The sequence below is a fragment of the Schistocerca piceifrons genome, chromosome 3 (assembly GCF_021461385.2).
Source record: "Schistocerca piceifrons isolate TAMUIC-IGC-003096 chromosome 3, iqSchPice1.1, whole genome shotgun sequence".
Lineage (NCBI taxonomy): Eukaryota > Metazoa > Arthropoda > Insecta > Orthoptera > Acrididae > Schistocerca > Schistocerca piceifrons.
Window position 1 is genome coordinate 758,484,533 of NC_060140.1, and position 16,433 is coordinate 758,500,965.

The 16,433-nt window shown below is 39.7% G+C and overlaps 1 protein-coding gene across 1 annotated transcript in view; it reads left to right on the plus strand.

Moving 5' to 3' along the window:
• LOC124789912 overlaps window positions 1-16,433 on the plus strand; it is a 225,582-nt gene that overhangs the window by 106,609 nt on the left and 102,540 nt on the right. Inside the window, exon 7 of the mRNA XM_047257429.1 lies at window positions 12,487-12,674. Within this exon, the coding sequence (XP_047113385.1) occupies window positions 12,487-12,674 (188 nt within the window). The remainder of the gene's footprint in view (window positions 1-12,486; window positions 12,675-16,433) is intronic.

The window sequence follows — 16,433 nt, forward strand, 5'->3', positions numbered from 1 at the left end:
TATTGGGAGATGTAATTTGGAGAAATAATTAACAGGTACCACTTAGTATATTAAGGTAAGTTTAAGCCATGGTACAATGCCAATTAATTAGAACTGGAGTAAAGAGCCACAGTGGTATTGTTTTGACTGGTTTTACTGTCTTCAAATTATGTGACATTGTCTCAAAACAGCCAAAACACTGAGATCCTATACAGGTGCAAGATGCATCATTGGCTGTGACACCATCAATTAAATTGCTCCATGTCTCTCGAGAAGCAATGTTCAGGATTGCAGTAGATCCTCCAGGAACAGCTGATCAAACCAAGGAAGGGGTATAGTGGGAAAATCCATCAGATATGTGAAAGTAAATAGATTTCTTATTGTACGACACAGGTAGAGCTAATGCAGCACCTGTAATCAGTAAATATAGGATTGATGAACAGCACAAATAGGCCTGTTAATACTGTCTGTAGCTGGAAAATTATACAAGTAGGATAACCGTACAGCACAGGTGGTTCTGATATAATGCCTGTGTCTGAGAAAATGTTAGGATGTTTGCACATATGGGGCTGTTATGGCACTTGTATCTGGGTCAGTGGTATCAGAGAGCCCTTGCAATAGGGCCACTGAATAAATATCTCAGAGTGGGAGGAATTAATGAAGTAAAAGGAAGAAAGTTCTTATAGATTCCCAAGTTACAATGTCTTGAAAGTGGGATCAACGTAAGGTTACCATAGATCCCCTGCTGTTGTAAATAAACTTTTCTGAACTGATATGGTATAAGAATATGGAGCAAAAGAACAGTGTGCAATCTGCAGAGATCATATGAGCCATTATTTATGAGCAATACCATAGTACAAGAACCATTCTGTTTGCTTGTAGGTCAGTCCTGTACTATCTAGGTTAAGGTAGAATTTAGCTTACAGTACATGTATTTTTCTTATTAATCATTAGCAATAGGTAGTACAAAGAGCATTCAAAAAGTTTTGCACAGTCATTTTGTTTTCTTTTCCAGGAGGAGAATGAAATTTTTTGTTAACATACTTGGAATATTTAGCTATAAGTTGGTGTATAATGGTATTTTCTTTTATTTACAGGCGAGCCATAATGAACTGTGAAGTAGATGTCAGGTTGCAACAATGGTTGGTGATGGAGCTCCTCTTCAAGACTGGCAATGACTCTGCCACATCAGTTCACAGGATGTTGCTCCCTGTTTATGGGGAGGACACAATGGAGTGCAGCAGTATCCAGCGGTGGTTGCAGTGGTTTAAAGAAGGTGATTTCTCTCTACCGGACAATCCACGATGCAGTAGACCATCAATGGCAGTGAGTGATGCGAATAAGGAGACCATTGATCAAATAAACCAATAGATTTTTCTGTACGCTAGTGACGGAAACAGTGAAACCACACTACCCAGTAACAAATGAGTCATTTCAGCAAGCTGTCGTCTCATCACACATCTGTCATTTTGGATGCCATCAATGGTCTACCACATCGTGGATTGTCCAATAGAGAGAAATTACCTTCTTTAAACCTCTACAACAACCTCTGGATACTACTGCAATTCACTGTGTCCTCCCCATAAACAGGGAGCAACTTCCTGTGAATCGATGTGGCAGAGTCATTGCCGGTCTTGAAGAGGAACTCCATCACTGACCGTTTTCACGACTCTACTTCATGGTCCATTATGGCTCTCCTGTAAATAAAAGAAAATACTTTTATACACCAACTTATAGCTAAATGTTCCAAGTATGTTAACAAAAAATTTCATTTTCCTCCTGCAAAAAATAAAAAGAACTAGAGATGACTGTGCAAAACTTTTTGAATGCCCTTTGTAACTTATGAGCACAAACTTATAAGTAGATTTCATTGTCTGTTGGTTATAGTACTAAGATAACAGGATTGTATGCATGTAAGTTAATGAAAAGAGAAACGTGCATGGCCAAGTGGTGCCTGTTGTTCATGTGAATCCCAGATAGTATGTCACACTGTTTGTGTAGATGAAAGGTATGACTCAATGTTATATTGATTATGAGACTTCTGTTTGAGTTGTTAGAGGAAGGTGGTACAAGTAATAGGAAAAAGTGGGAGGAATGAATTTAGCATGCAAAAAGTAAGTAGGTTAAATACTTTTCTGATTCTCAATGCTCTCCCACAAGATGAAAAGACATAGCTGCTAACAGGACTAAAAGTGACCTGAAGGAAAAATGAGAAAATATGGACTCAGTAGTTGAGAAAAAATGTAAATATTGCAGAGGAGAAATGTGAATTGTAAATGACTGTAAATAAACCTATGTGTGTTCCAGCAAAACTTGAGTGCGAATTTTCTTTGCAGAAGCAGGAAATTGTAAAGAATAAATTTATAAATGGAACATGGAACAAGCAAAAGAGTACTGTGACAAGGAGACTGTGTAGTCAGCAGCTTCACATTGCTTCTGTGATGACAGACCACAGTTGCTCCTAGCATGTGACACAGCCTTTAGGAGTATTGCAACCCAATTATAACACCTGGGTGATCACTAACACACTCCAGATGATTTGACATGGCACACTGACTGGTGTAAACAACATAAATCAGCAGGGAGAAACAGTATTTAACCATGGCCAAACAGTTAGTCATTACTTGGCGAGATGAGCAGTATATAACTATCAATCTGTGTCAATTGGAGGCACTGCCATAACTCTGCCACAACTGGGTCATGTACTGGTGACCACTGCCTATCTGCTCAGCCTGAATTGCCAACACTTCACCAGCCATCATTCTCTGGTAGCTGGTTCACAGGTTGACCATGGCCAATTTCATCAATGTGCCACCAGGTATATTGCTGTCTGCCATAAAGATAGAAGATACTTCTGGCTAGTCTTGCTCTGCATCACATCCGTATGGAGTGTCTTGTGGCATCTGGTCATGGTTACTATGTCAGCACCCTGAATCAAAACTCCATCAAATAAGCAGCTCACTTCTCTGCGCCATGGGCTGTTGCCATACCTGTTGCACATTGTGAGATATTACATGAAAAAGGAAAGGCACTGGGATGACTGTGCTAGCTGGAAGGAGTAATTAAACACTTGTTCATGCTCATGGAGGAGTTACATTGAATGAGTAAATAAAGGACCATATCTATATATCCACTGTTGTTCGTATTATTTATGGATCATATGTTGAAAACAATAGACTGGCTGGGTGAGATCACGATATGTGAACACAAAATAAGCAGTCTTGCATATGCGGATGACTTAGTTGTGATGGCAGATTCGATTGAAAGTTTGCAAAGTAATATTTCAGAGCTAGATCAGAAATGTAAGGACTATGGTATGAAGATTAGCATCTCCAAAACGAAAGCAATGTCAGTGGGAAAGAAATATAAACAGACTGAGTGCCAAATAGGAGGAACGAAGTTAGAACAGGTGGACGGTTTCAAGTACTTAGGATGCATATTCTACAGGATGGCAACATAGTGAAAGAACTGGAAGCGAGGTGTAGCAAAGCTAATGCAGTGAGCACTCAGCTACGATCTACTCTCTTCTGCAAGAAGGAAGTCAGTACCAAGACTAAGTTATCTGTGCACCGTTCAATCTTCCGACCAACTTTGTTGTATGGGAGCGAAAGCTGGGTGGATTTAGGTTACCTTATCAACAAGGTTGAGGTTACGGATATGAAAGTAGCTAGGATGATTGCAGGTACTAGTAGATGGGAACAATGGCAGGAGGGCGTCCACAATGAGGAAATCAAAGAAAAACTGGGAATGAACTCTATAGATGTAGCAGTCAGGGCGAACAGGCTTAGATGGTGAGGTCATGTTACATGCATGGGAGAAGCAAGGTTACCCAAGAGACTCATGGGTTCAGCAGTAGAGGGTAGGAGGAGTCAGGGCAGACCAAGGAGAAGGTACCTGGATTCGGTTAAGAACGATTTTTGAAGTAATAGGTTTAACATCAGAAGAGGCACCAATGTTAGCACTGAATAGGGGATCATGGAGGAATTTTATAATGGGGGCTATGCTCCAGACTGAATGCCGAAAGGCATAATCAGTCTTAGATGATGATGATGATGATGATGATGATGATGATGATCTATATATCCACTGCTGGTCTGTCTGCCACTTCTCCACCTATCTCGTCTGTCTCCCAAACTGTCTATAGACCTTACATAGACCACGGAAGACTCAAACCCATCTTGACAAGCAAGAACAGCTCATTTTTAACTCTGTTTTCCCTCTACTATCACAGACCTGCTACAGACAGAACGAAATTAGATTCATGATGTCATAAAAAAGTATCACATTTTTTGAATTATTAGATGCTGGAAGTACACAATTGAATGGCAGAAATAAGGATTTCCTCATTCACATTCTTTAATTGGTTACACGAAAAAATCTGTACAAATCATATTTATCAAGTAATTTGAGCTGAACTTATGGATTCAAAAGAGGATCCAAAATTATACAATGTACTGTAATAGCAAAATACTTGACTCATGGTCCATGTGGAAAATCAAATATGAATTCATCAAGTCTGAGTGAATAGAGGTGTGCAAAGCTATATCCAAGACAATGTTTAAATGAGACACAAACAGGAGAAGATGGATATCCTAAGTACAGGAGACAGTCTTCAGAAAATAGCAGTTTCACTGCCAAAATACAAATTCAAAGTAAGCTAGAGATAGAAGTATCAGTAGATAAGCAGTGGATGTTTCCATAAAATCTGCTTCTGTCAAAAATATTTTAAGTAGACATAAATGTGCAGTACTGCAGCTCACACCCAAACCTCCAGATGTCAGACACGCAGATCAGTACCAGACATTGTATGTTGATAGAGTATCAACCAAAACACCAATTTAGTTCATGCTATGTGCTGTCGTTGAGTAGAATATGCATTAATAGTAACTAAAAGTAACACCAGAACTATGGAGCACAAGAAAAGCATATCTGTGAGTATTTGTATTGTAGATCTCATGTGGTTCACTTGGTAGAGTGTGAGTTTGTCTTCTCAAATGTCATAATAGCAAAAACGTGTGACAGAACACCACACCTATCTATACAGATGTACTCTATAGGTTTACTAAGTTCAACTAATGAAGCAAAAGCAGGCTGCCAAAAGAACATTGCTTCAAACTCTGAAAAGTCCTTTTACATGCCAGGAAAATCTTCTCCCAAATAACAGTTTCATGCATAAACAGATAAAAAAAGATTGACAACAGTAGATATGGATATGAATGTAGAATATTTGGTTTAACAAACTCTCATGGTAACAACTCAGCCAAGTAAGATCTTCAAAACAAGTGTTCACAAATACGATTTTCCATTGCTCTGTAGTTTGGGTGTTACTTTTAATTACCATTTACACAAGTTCTACTGGATGACAGCACATAGCATTAACTAAATTGGTATTTTCATTGATACACTATTGACACACAATGTTTTGTACCAATCTAAGTGTCTGACATCTGGAGGTTTTGGTGTCAGTGAAATCAATTAAATATTTGTGCAAATATGTTAATAAAGGCAGTAATATGGCTGTATCCACAATAACTAGAGATAACAGAGTACAACATTGAGTACGACACTCCAAATATGAAATACTATGGTATAAAATGGGCAGGTATATAAATTGTGATGTAGTATCTTGGTAAATATTGGGTTCCCCAATACATTATCAAGAGCAGGCAGTTATTCATTTAGCAATGCATTTAGAAAATGGTCAGTGGGAATATTTTACAAGCGAAACTGCAGAGAGAACAGGCAGTGAACCACTTGTGAATATGGCATTGACAGCATTTTGTTTCCAGTTTTGTCAAAGTGATCTATTTACAAGAACATTGCTACATACTACTGTACCATATGGATTGCAACAATATGATTCTTTCAACAACAAAATCAAGGAAATCAAGTCAAATGACATGATGGAATTATCAAAGTAATCCATTTACAAGAACATTGCTAACTGCCACTTTACCATGTGGATTGCAACAAGATGAATCATCCAGCAAAAAATTCAAGGAACTCCAATCAAAGGATGTGAAGGAATCTTCAAAAGTGACACATTTAGATGAATGTTCATGGTGCATCTAGAAAATGCAGAGTGCTTCTATCTCATGAAAAAATGTGTTTCACACATTTTCAAGAAGTTGATGTTCTATAAAGAAATGGATAACTGAATGACGGATTACTTTATTTCATATTAGAAGATTGTTGACTATTTAAGTGGAGTTGAGAGTATTCATGAATATGAAACACTAGCATTTTTATGATTTTTTAAACATTTATTTTTACAATATAATGTCCAGGATGGAATAATAACAATATTATGAAAAGGATAGATTAGAACTAACAATACAGAGGAGATGCTGAGTTGCAAACAAGTATAATGGAAAGACTGCTGTACACTTAAGCTTATGGACTAAAATCCTTTTTCTGAAGTAGAGAACACACACATTCACACAAGCACAACTCACACATAGATGATCACCATCTCTGACCGTTGTGGGCAGACTATGTCATAACTGTACTTGATGGGGGAAACTATCCATTGTGAGTAGGAGGGTAATGAGGAGGCATGAGGCAAAGAAGGATCATTTTCATGGAAGGGGTGAGGGAAGATGTAGTGCTGCTTGCGGAAGCCACACACCGTTGGGTGGCTTACGGAGTATCAATGTAGATGTAGATGTAGAAGCCTACGGAGGCATGGTGGGTGTAGGGTAGAGCTGCTAGGTGCAGTCAGGAGACTTTTTTGGAGGGAGTAGGAGGTGTGTTGGAGGAGGGGGGGGGGGGGGGAGAGGGGTGAGTGGGAAAGGAGAGAAGTGGAGAAGCGGAAAACGACTACAGCTGCAATAATGGAATAGAAGGCTGTGTTGTGCTGCAGAAGGAGTGGCAAGGTGGTAGGTAGGTGGAGGATGCAGACTAATGAAGGATGAGGCCTGGGGGTTAAGGGAATATAGGGTGAATTGCAGTGAGTCCTGTTCAATTCAGAAAGACTGGTGTTGGTTGGAAGGATCCAGATGGCACAGGCTGTGAAGCAGTCATTAAAGTGAAGCGCATTGTGTTGTGAAACTTGGTGGACATACAGCTTGCGAGTCATCATGCCCATGTAGAAAGCAGCACAGTGGTTGCAGCTTAGTTTGTATATCACATGACTGTTTTACAGGTAGCCCTGCCTTTGATGGGATAGGAGATGCTTGTGACTAGACTGGAGTATATGATTTGGGGGAGAGGCAGATGGTGGGCTTGTGAGAGCTGGTAGGTGGCTGGAAAAACAAGGCATGTGAGATCTGTTTCTGTACAAGGTAGAGAGGGTAATTTTTGTATCTGAAGACCTCAGTGAGACGTGTGGTATGTTAGGAGAGGGATTGCTCATCACTGCAGATGCAGTGACCATAGGTGGCTAGGTTTTGGGGAAGGAACTTCTTGGTATGGAATTGGTGGCAGCTTTGAAGTGGAGGTATTGTTCGTGGTTGATAGGTTTGATATGGTTGGACGTACTGATGTAAGCCATTCCAGAAGTGGAGGTCAACATCAAGGACGTTGGCTTGTCAGGTTGAGGACAAGATGATACAAATGAGGGAGAAGGAATTGAGATTCTGTAGTAATGTTGATATGATGTCCTCATCCTCAGTCCACAAACATTTCATCAATGAGTTGAAATCAGGTGAGGATTCTGGGTGGTTAGGAAGGATTCCTGTAGATAGTTGGTGTAGAATGGTGTCATGCAGGTGCCCATTGTTGTACTACATACATATGTGTTTGTGGGTGATGCCTTCAAAGGAGAAGTGATTGTGGGTGAGAATATACTTGTTCATGGTGATCAGGAATGGAGTTGTATGATTGGAATCAGTTGGGCTTTGGAAAAGTAGTGTTTAACAGCAGGAAAGTCATGGGCACTGGGAATGTTAATACAGAGAGAGGTGGCATTAACTGTGATGAGCAGGGTATCATATGCTGTAGGAACAGGAACTATGGAGAGTTGCTGGAGGAGATGGTTGGTATCTTTTATGCAGAATGAAGTTACGGATAATAGGCTGAAGGTGTAGATACATGAGAGCAGAGATTCTCTGTGTGAAGGCACAGTAATCAGCCACAACAGGACATCCTGGGTGGTTGGGCTTATGGACTTTAGGAAACATGTAGAAAGTAGGTGTGTGGGGAGGGGTAGGGGTGAGGAGAGAGAGAGAGACTTAAGAGACTTAGAATAGAGATACTAGGATGGGCCTAAGTATTTGAGGAGGGACTGGAAATTCTGTTGGAGCTCCATAATTTGCTCACTGTGGCAGGGTTTGTAAGTGGATAAATCTGACAGCTGGCACAGTCCCTCCATCCCAGTACGTATGGTTCAAAACCAAAGCGTTTCTCGGTAGTTAGAATTGTAAGGTCAGGATCAGTTTTCAGATGGTGATAGAATGCATTTCTTTCTGCAGATGTGAGGCTGTATTCTGTGTTGATGGATCTGGGGAATGATGGTGAGGTAACATTTGAGATTAAGAAATTCTGGAATGCTAACAGGGGGTGACTTTGGAGCAGTAGCTATGGATTAGAGTTGGATGTAGTATTGAACTGAGTCAGACGGGATTCAGTATTGGTTTCTGTTTGAGTTTGATTGGTAGGGTTGATACTGAAACAGTGTTTTCACTGTAGGAACCAGGAGATGGAGAGAAGTTCTTTAACAATTCCAGTGTGATTGAATTTGAGAGTAGAACAAAAGGTAATGCCTTTGAAAAGGAATGACACTTCCGTGGGACTAAGGCTTTTGGCTCTGGTTGGATTCTCGATTCTGTTTGGTGGTGGGAGGGAGCTTCTGAGGGTGTTGTGAATGTAGTAGGTCTGTGAGGCAATGTTTGTTGTCTATGAGGGGATGTGGGGTAGGTTTGGAGACTCTTGTAGAAGTGATGAGTAATGGTATTCTACGGCAGGAACACGAGATGGAGAGTTTTCTGAGATGACATTGTGCAAGCTGCTGTAGTTCCTGGGGGCCAAGAGTTTCATTGTGAGAGATGGGTTGCAGGACTTTGAGATTGTAGGACAGGATAATTTTATGGGAGCACGTGAGGTATTGCAAGGCGGCATGGACCTGATTTACATGGTTTTCGAGGGGGGGGGGGGGTGAGATTCAATGAGCTAGGCAACTATGCAGGAATTGTGGGTGTGACTCGGTTCTGGATAGGGATATGCAAACTTTTCTGTATTGGTGCAGATGGAAGAAATAAGGATCCTTAGCAAAGGACAAAAAAAATGTGTAAAAATGAAAGATTTAAAAATACAAGGGATAAACTCATAAAATATGTAAAAAAGCATGTAAATCTCACAAAAAGGATGGAATGGACGAAGTATGGGGGAAATAAGTGGAAGCTGAGAGAGTAGGGTCTGTAGGGAAAGGAGAAAACTAACAACAAATGAGATAAAAACAAAGTTATATCTGGAGAAAGAATCACTCGGGCACCTAAAAACTGACACCAACCTTATATTCCTACTTTCCGGTAATGGCTCTGCCAATATGGTTTGGAGCTGCAGGGATTACCTGACAGAGGGACTCCACCAGCTGTCAGATTTGTACAGTAACAAAACCTGCCATAGTGACCCCATTCCCAAAATCCAACAGGATGTTCAGGCTATCTTCAAATCTTTAGCTCCATGAAAGAACCATTCACCTGAGTCTTTCTCTCTCCTCACCCCTACTGCAGCCCAAACTCCTACCTTCCACATGCTTCCTAATGTCTATAAACCCAGGTTCCCAGGACACACCATTGGAGGCAGTTACTTTTCCCCCACTGAAAGACTCTGTGCTCTCATAGACCTACACCTTCAGCCTATTACCCATAACCTACTGTTGTATATAAAAGACAATGACCATTTCCTCCAGCGACTCTCCACAGTTCCTGTTCCTTTACCACACTGTGCTCTATTCATCAATGTTGATGTCACCTCCCTCTATACTGACATTCACAATGCCCATGGCCTTGTCACTGTTGAACACTACCTTTCTCAAGCCCAACTAACTCACCGACTCCAAACATACTCCTTCTGGGCCACCCTATCCACATTCCTCCAGAACCTCAACAACCCCTTGCCTCATGGCTCATATCCCTGCTGTAGACATAGATGCAACATCTGATCCCATACACCCTCCCACCACTACCTACTACAGTCCTATTCCATCAAAGGCAGGGAAACCTGTGAAAACAGTCATGTGATGTACAAACTAAACTGCAACAACTGTGCTGCTTTCTATATGGGCATTATTGCTAATACTTTGACCAAGAGGCAGCAGGACCACCCAGCTGCTGATCATGCTTCCCAACACAAAGTGCTTACTTCAGTAACTGCTTCATGGCTTGTGTCATCTGGATCGATCTTACCAGCTGTTCTGAATTGTGCAGTTTGGAACTGTCTCTTCAACATATCCTACATTCCCATAAATCTCCCGGAACTTAACCATTGCTAGTCGCTCTCCTCCACCTACCTTTCACCTTCATTGTTCCTACTGCTGCAGAACACAGCCTTTTATTCTGCCAATGCAATCGTTAGTCCTTTTCACCTTCTCTGTTTCCCTCCTTTTTCATTCACCTGCCCCCCCCCCCCCCCCCCCTCCCACTCCCCCCAGCAACCCTAACTCGTGTGCATCACATCCCTGCAGGCTCCCACTCTCATCCTGCTAAACCCTCCATTCTCACTCATTATCACCTCCTTATCCTCACCACTCACATCAGAGTGCTGCTCTGATCAGATGTAGTGACACTGTAGTCTGCCCAAAGAGGCTAGAGATGCTGTGTGTGAATTCTGTGCTTATGTGAATGTGTGTGTATTTTCCACTTCAGAAGGCCTTTTGACAGAAAGCTTAATTGCACAGCAAACTTTTTGTTGTGCCTGTCTGTGACTCAACATCTCTCTATATGGTGAGTAGTACACTATACTTTTTGTAGTGTTATCAAATAAATTAAGCAATTTTGCTTTTGCAATTCAAGTACTAGCAAATTCCTGATGTGGGTACACAAAAAATAGCATATCATAGTTATTTTGAATCTGTGGTTAGCTGTGGTAATTTTCTGGACGAGTTCAAATCGCATACCTCAGATCCAGGGGGGGGGGGGGGGGGGGGGGGGGGGGGGGAAGGTCAGACATGTGTACTTGATAGAAAAAGTCTTGTCATCCATTATTTCAGAAACTAAAAATTACAACTCTTCCCTTCCTGTAAATTTACTAAATTATAAGTTTCTTACACAAATTGCTTGAGGAGGAACAAAGAGAATTTTATGCTGCCCACAGATGACATCTGAAATGATTTTTGCAGCTCCACAGTACAGTAAGGTGAAAATATGTGATAAGTAAATAAGTAAAACATATGTTGTATAACATCAGATATTTGAAAAATAAGGTTCCAGTAGTCTGTGAGAGGAATTTTGCTATTCAGCAGAAGAACTCATTGAAGATGAAATGATAATTTGAGCAATGGGTGACTTGATATTATATTATTCTTTTGTTGTGTGTATACACTGATGCTAAAAAACTTGTATTAATATTAGGGTACTGTTATTATCATCAATTGTTCTATTTTTTAGTAAAGTTTAAAATGTGCCTTTTGTTTTTGAGTCAAATTATTTAGCTTATGTATGTTATGATACCAATAAATCAAAATTGAAAAAGAAATCATAATTCATGATACCAAGAACTATTTTATAATGTGAATGGATAGATAAAAAATCTACTCACCAAGTGGTGGCAGTAGAACACACATAAAAAAGGTTTAACTTTTACAAACTTTGGGAACCAGTGGCTTGTTCTTTTGGCAAAATAGTCGAAGGAGAAAGAAGAGGTGTGAAGGAAAAGGAACAGAGAGGGTTAGGGAAAGGAGTTCAGTTCCGATAATTCACCCAGAACCCCAGATCAGGTCTTCCCTACCAGATGGGATGAGATTTAGTTATTGTAGTAGGTTGGTAAAAAGGAGTATAAATTATGTAGAAATGTGGAAGAAGTGGCCTTTACAACCTTCACAGACCATAAAAAACTTACAGGAGTGTGCACAGCACACAGAAATACTGCAAACTGATTTTCAAATCCTCTCATAAAGTGTTACTAGTGCTCTCAGACACTTCCACTTTACAAATTAATTTGTATCAGATGATATAAGCAAGACTTCCAATTGCAGCTAGCAGCAACAAAAGACTGGCCTAGATGTAACAGAACTCTAACTTTCAGATCCAGAGGTATTTTCATTTGAAGAGAGATAGGAAAAGACTGAGTGGATAAATGTTCAGCGATTATGTAGGAAAATTACAAAAGACCATGAGTCAAGCTTGATCTGTCTTCCCAATCTAGTGGCTCTAGTTGACTTTCTTATTTAATTCGTCACCAGGCCCATTTCTTCCAAAGCTGTTCTTTCTTTTAATCTAAAATGCAACTTTTAAAAACTAGCATTTTTGTAATGTGTTCCTTGTTTCTGTGTGATTTGTTTTTCAGTAATTTATTTCATGGAAAAAAACACTACTTTTTTGTAGCTCCCTGACTCATATTTCATTCCAGGGACCTGTGTTATCCTGTGCTGTTGGAGCAATGACAAGAGACATACAACTGGTGAAAATGGGTATATTAAACGAAATTTTTGGTCTCCTGTTTTGTATAATAGAAGGATTCTTTTGTGGTCTCATTATTGGTCTATCAACAGAACACTTTGGTACAGGTGAATGGCCCACAGAAGAAATGATTTCTAGGTAAGTACTCAGAAATTTAACTATCCTTTGGGCACTATATTAATATTATATAACCATTGCTTTAAAAATGTATAAGACAGTGAAAGTCTATGATAAATTGTTTGAACTTTTAAAATTTAACTTGCAGAGTGATTATTAAATGTTTAATTCATGAAGCATTTGAAATAAATTTGTCATGATGGAGTAAAATTTTATGATGCTTACCACAGAGAAGATGAGAAATGAAATGTTAATCCATAGCGACAAGTCACTAAAATTAACTGAATTGAGTTTTTATTCATCCTTTGACAATTTATACTGAATGTATTTCATCGGCATATATATTCTGTCTGCAGCTGAAAAGAATGCATTTCATTCAGTGGTACTGTTTTCTCATCTTGTTTCTTTCTTTTAATATGGATGTGATGTCTGCAGTCATATTTCACTTGAACCTTGGAGCTCTAAATAAAACATGAGACCATAACTGGTGAATAACTGACAGACAACAAAGCTGACAATCAATCTATTCAGAAGATAAATTGTTTTAGACAGGGAGTGAGGGGAAGGGCTGTTTCCTAGCTTCCCACATACATATATACATACATATCAATATAATGGAAGGAAACATTCCACGTGGGAAAAATTATATATAAAAACAAAGATGAGGTGACTTACCGAACAAAAGCGCTGGCAGGTCGATAGACACACAAACAAACACAAACATACACACAAAATTCAAGCTTTCGCAACAAACTGTTGCCTCATCAGGAAAGAGGGAAGGAGAGGGGAAGACGAAAGGAAGTGGGTTTTAAGGGAGAGGGTAAGGAGTCATTCCAATCCCGGGAGCGGAAAGACTTACCTTGGGGGAAAAACTTACCTTAGGGGGAAAAAAGGACAGGTATACACTCGCACACATGCACATATCCATCCACACATACAGACACAAGCAGTGTCTGTATGTGTGGATGGATATGTGCGTGTGTGCGAGTAATACCTGTCCTTTTTTCCCCCAAGGTAAGTCTTTCCGCTCCCGGGATTGGAATGACTCCTTACCCTCTCCCTTAAAACCCACTTCCTTTCGTCTTCCCCTCTCCTTCCCTCTTTCCTGATGAGGCAACAGTTTGTTGCGAAAGCTTGAATTTTGTGTGTATGTTTGTGTTTGTTTGTGTGTCTATCGACCTGCCAGCGCTTTTGTTCGGTAAGTCACCTCATCTTTGTTTTTATATATATACATACATACATACATTAATCCTTGTTCCATAGATCATGAATATGACATTTTGTAATGATGTGGAACATGTCACTTTAACATTAGTTTCCTACCGAAACGCTGGCAGGTCGATAGACACACAAACAAACACAAACATACACACAAAGTTCAAGCTTTCGCAACAAACTGTTGCCTCATCAGGAAAGAGGGAAGGAGAGGGGAAGACGAAAGGAAGTGGGTTTTAAGGGAGAGGGTAAGGAGTCATTCCAATCCCGGGAGCGGAAAGACTTACCTTAGGGGGAAAAAAGGACAGGTATACACTCGCACACACGCACATATCCATCCACACATACAGACACAAGCAGACATATGAAAATATGTCTGCTTGTGTCTGTATGTGTGGATGGATATGTGCGTGTGTGCGAGTGTATACCTGTCCTTTTTTCCCCCTAAGGTAAGTCTTTCCGCTCCCGGGATTGGAATGACTCCTTACCCTCTCCCTTAAAACCCACTTCCTTTCGTCTTCCCCTCTCCTTCCCTCTTTCCTGATGAGGCAACAGTTTGTTGCGAAAGCTTGAACTTTGTGTGTATGTTTGTGTTTGTTTGTGTGTCTATCGACCTGCCAGCGCTTTTGTTCGGTAAGTCACCTCATCTTTGTTTTTATATATAATTTTTCCCACGTGGAATGTTTCCTTCCATTATATTGATAACATTAGTTTCCTTTACACAAAATAATTTTTTTTCTTACAGTTACTACTTCATATCTAAGAATTCATCTATTGAGTAGAAGGAGTAGTCATTCAGAAATTTTTTATGAGGGTAATCCCAAAAGTAAGGTATCCTCTTTTTTTATAAGTGCATAGACCTGTTTATTTCTACAATGGTTTACATCAGTTTACAGCTTGAACATTTATCGATTTTCGACACAATCACCATTTCTGTCGATGCATTTTTGTAGACACTGTGGCAGTTTTTTTTATGCCCATGTCATACCAGCTCGTTGCCATGCTGTTCAGAAGTTATGAACCTCTGCTTTCACCTCAGCGTCAGAGCTGTATCACTGGGACCACAATTAATGCTGACAAGTACTGTGAGACTCTGAAAAAAACTCAAATGGGCAATTCAGAACCAGACAAGAGGAATGTTGAGCAAGGGCATACACATTCTCCATGACAATGCTCACCCACACATCACTCGGCAAACTGTTGCTCTCCTCCAACAGTTTCAGTGGAACATAATCACCCACCCTATAGTCCTGACTTGGTGCCCAGTTCCCTAGGTTAAAAGAACATTTGGCCAGAAAATGATGCAGCTCTGACGACGAGGTGAAAGAAGAGGTTCATAACTTTCTGAACAGCATGGTGGCAAGATGGAATGACATGGGCATACAAAAACTGCCACAGTGTCTACAAAAATGCATCAACATAAATGGTGATTATGTCAAAAAATAGCTAAATGTTCAAGCTGTAAACTGATGTAAACCATTGTAGAAATAAACAGGTTTATGTACTTATGAAAAAATAGGAGATCTTACTTTTGGGATTACCCTCGTAATTTGCTTTTAAATGTTGGTTGGCTATCTGTCAGACTTTAAATACTATTTGGTAAATGACCGAAGATTTTTGTGGCCACATGATTCACCCCTTTCTGTGCCAAAGTGAGATTAATACAGAGTAGTGAAGATCGTCCTTTCTTCTAGTGTTGTAGCTATGCACTTCACTGTTATTTTTGAATTGGGATGAGTTATTAATGACATATTTCATAAGTGAATATATGTATTGTGAAGGTACTGAGAATATCCTGAGTTGCTAAAATAAATATCTGCAAGGTGATCTTAGGTGGGCTCCAGCTATTATTCTGATTACACGCTTTTGAAGAATGAATACTTTCCCTCTTAATGATAAATTGCCCCAAAGTATGATGCTATATGAAAGCAGTGAATGAAAGTAGGCATATTAGGCTAATTTACTGATATGTTCATCACCGAAATTTGCAGTAACCCTAATAGCATAAGTAGCTGAACCTAACCGTTTCAGCAGATCATCAATGTGTTTCTTCCAATTCAATTTCTCATCAATGCACACACCCAGATATTTTGAGTATTCTGCCTTAGCAATAGACTTCTGTTCATAGTCTATATTTATCAATGGTGTTATGCTATTTACTGTACAGAATTATATAAACTGTGTTTTCTCAGAATTTAGTAAGAGTCCATTTGCAGAGAACCACTTAATAATTTTCTGAAAGACATTATTTGCGATTTCCCCAGCTGATTCTTGCTTGTTGGGTATCATTACCATACTTGTATCATCAGCAAAAAGAACTAGCTTTGCATCTTCATGAATATAGAGTGGCAAGTCCATAATATATATTAAGAACAATAAGGGAACCAAGACTGAACTCTCTGGGACACCATTCTAGATACCTACCCAGTTAGAGGACTCTGCCGGTTTTTGCACACTATCTATACTGTTAATGTCAACCTTCAGCATTCTTCCAGTTAAGTATGAATTAAACCATTTGTGCGCTGTCCCACCAATACCACAATACTTAAGCTTATCTAGAAGAAT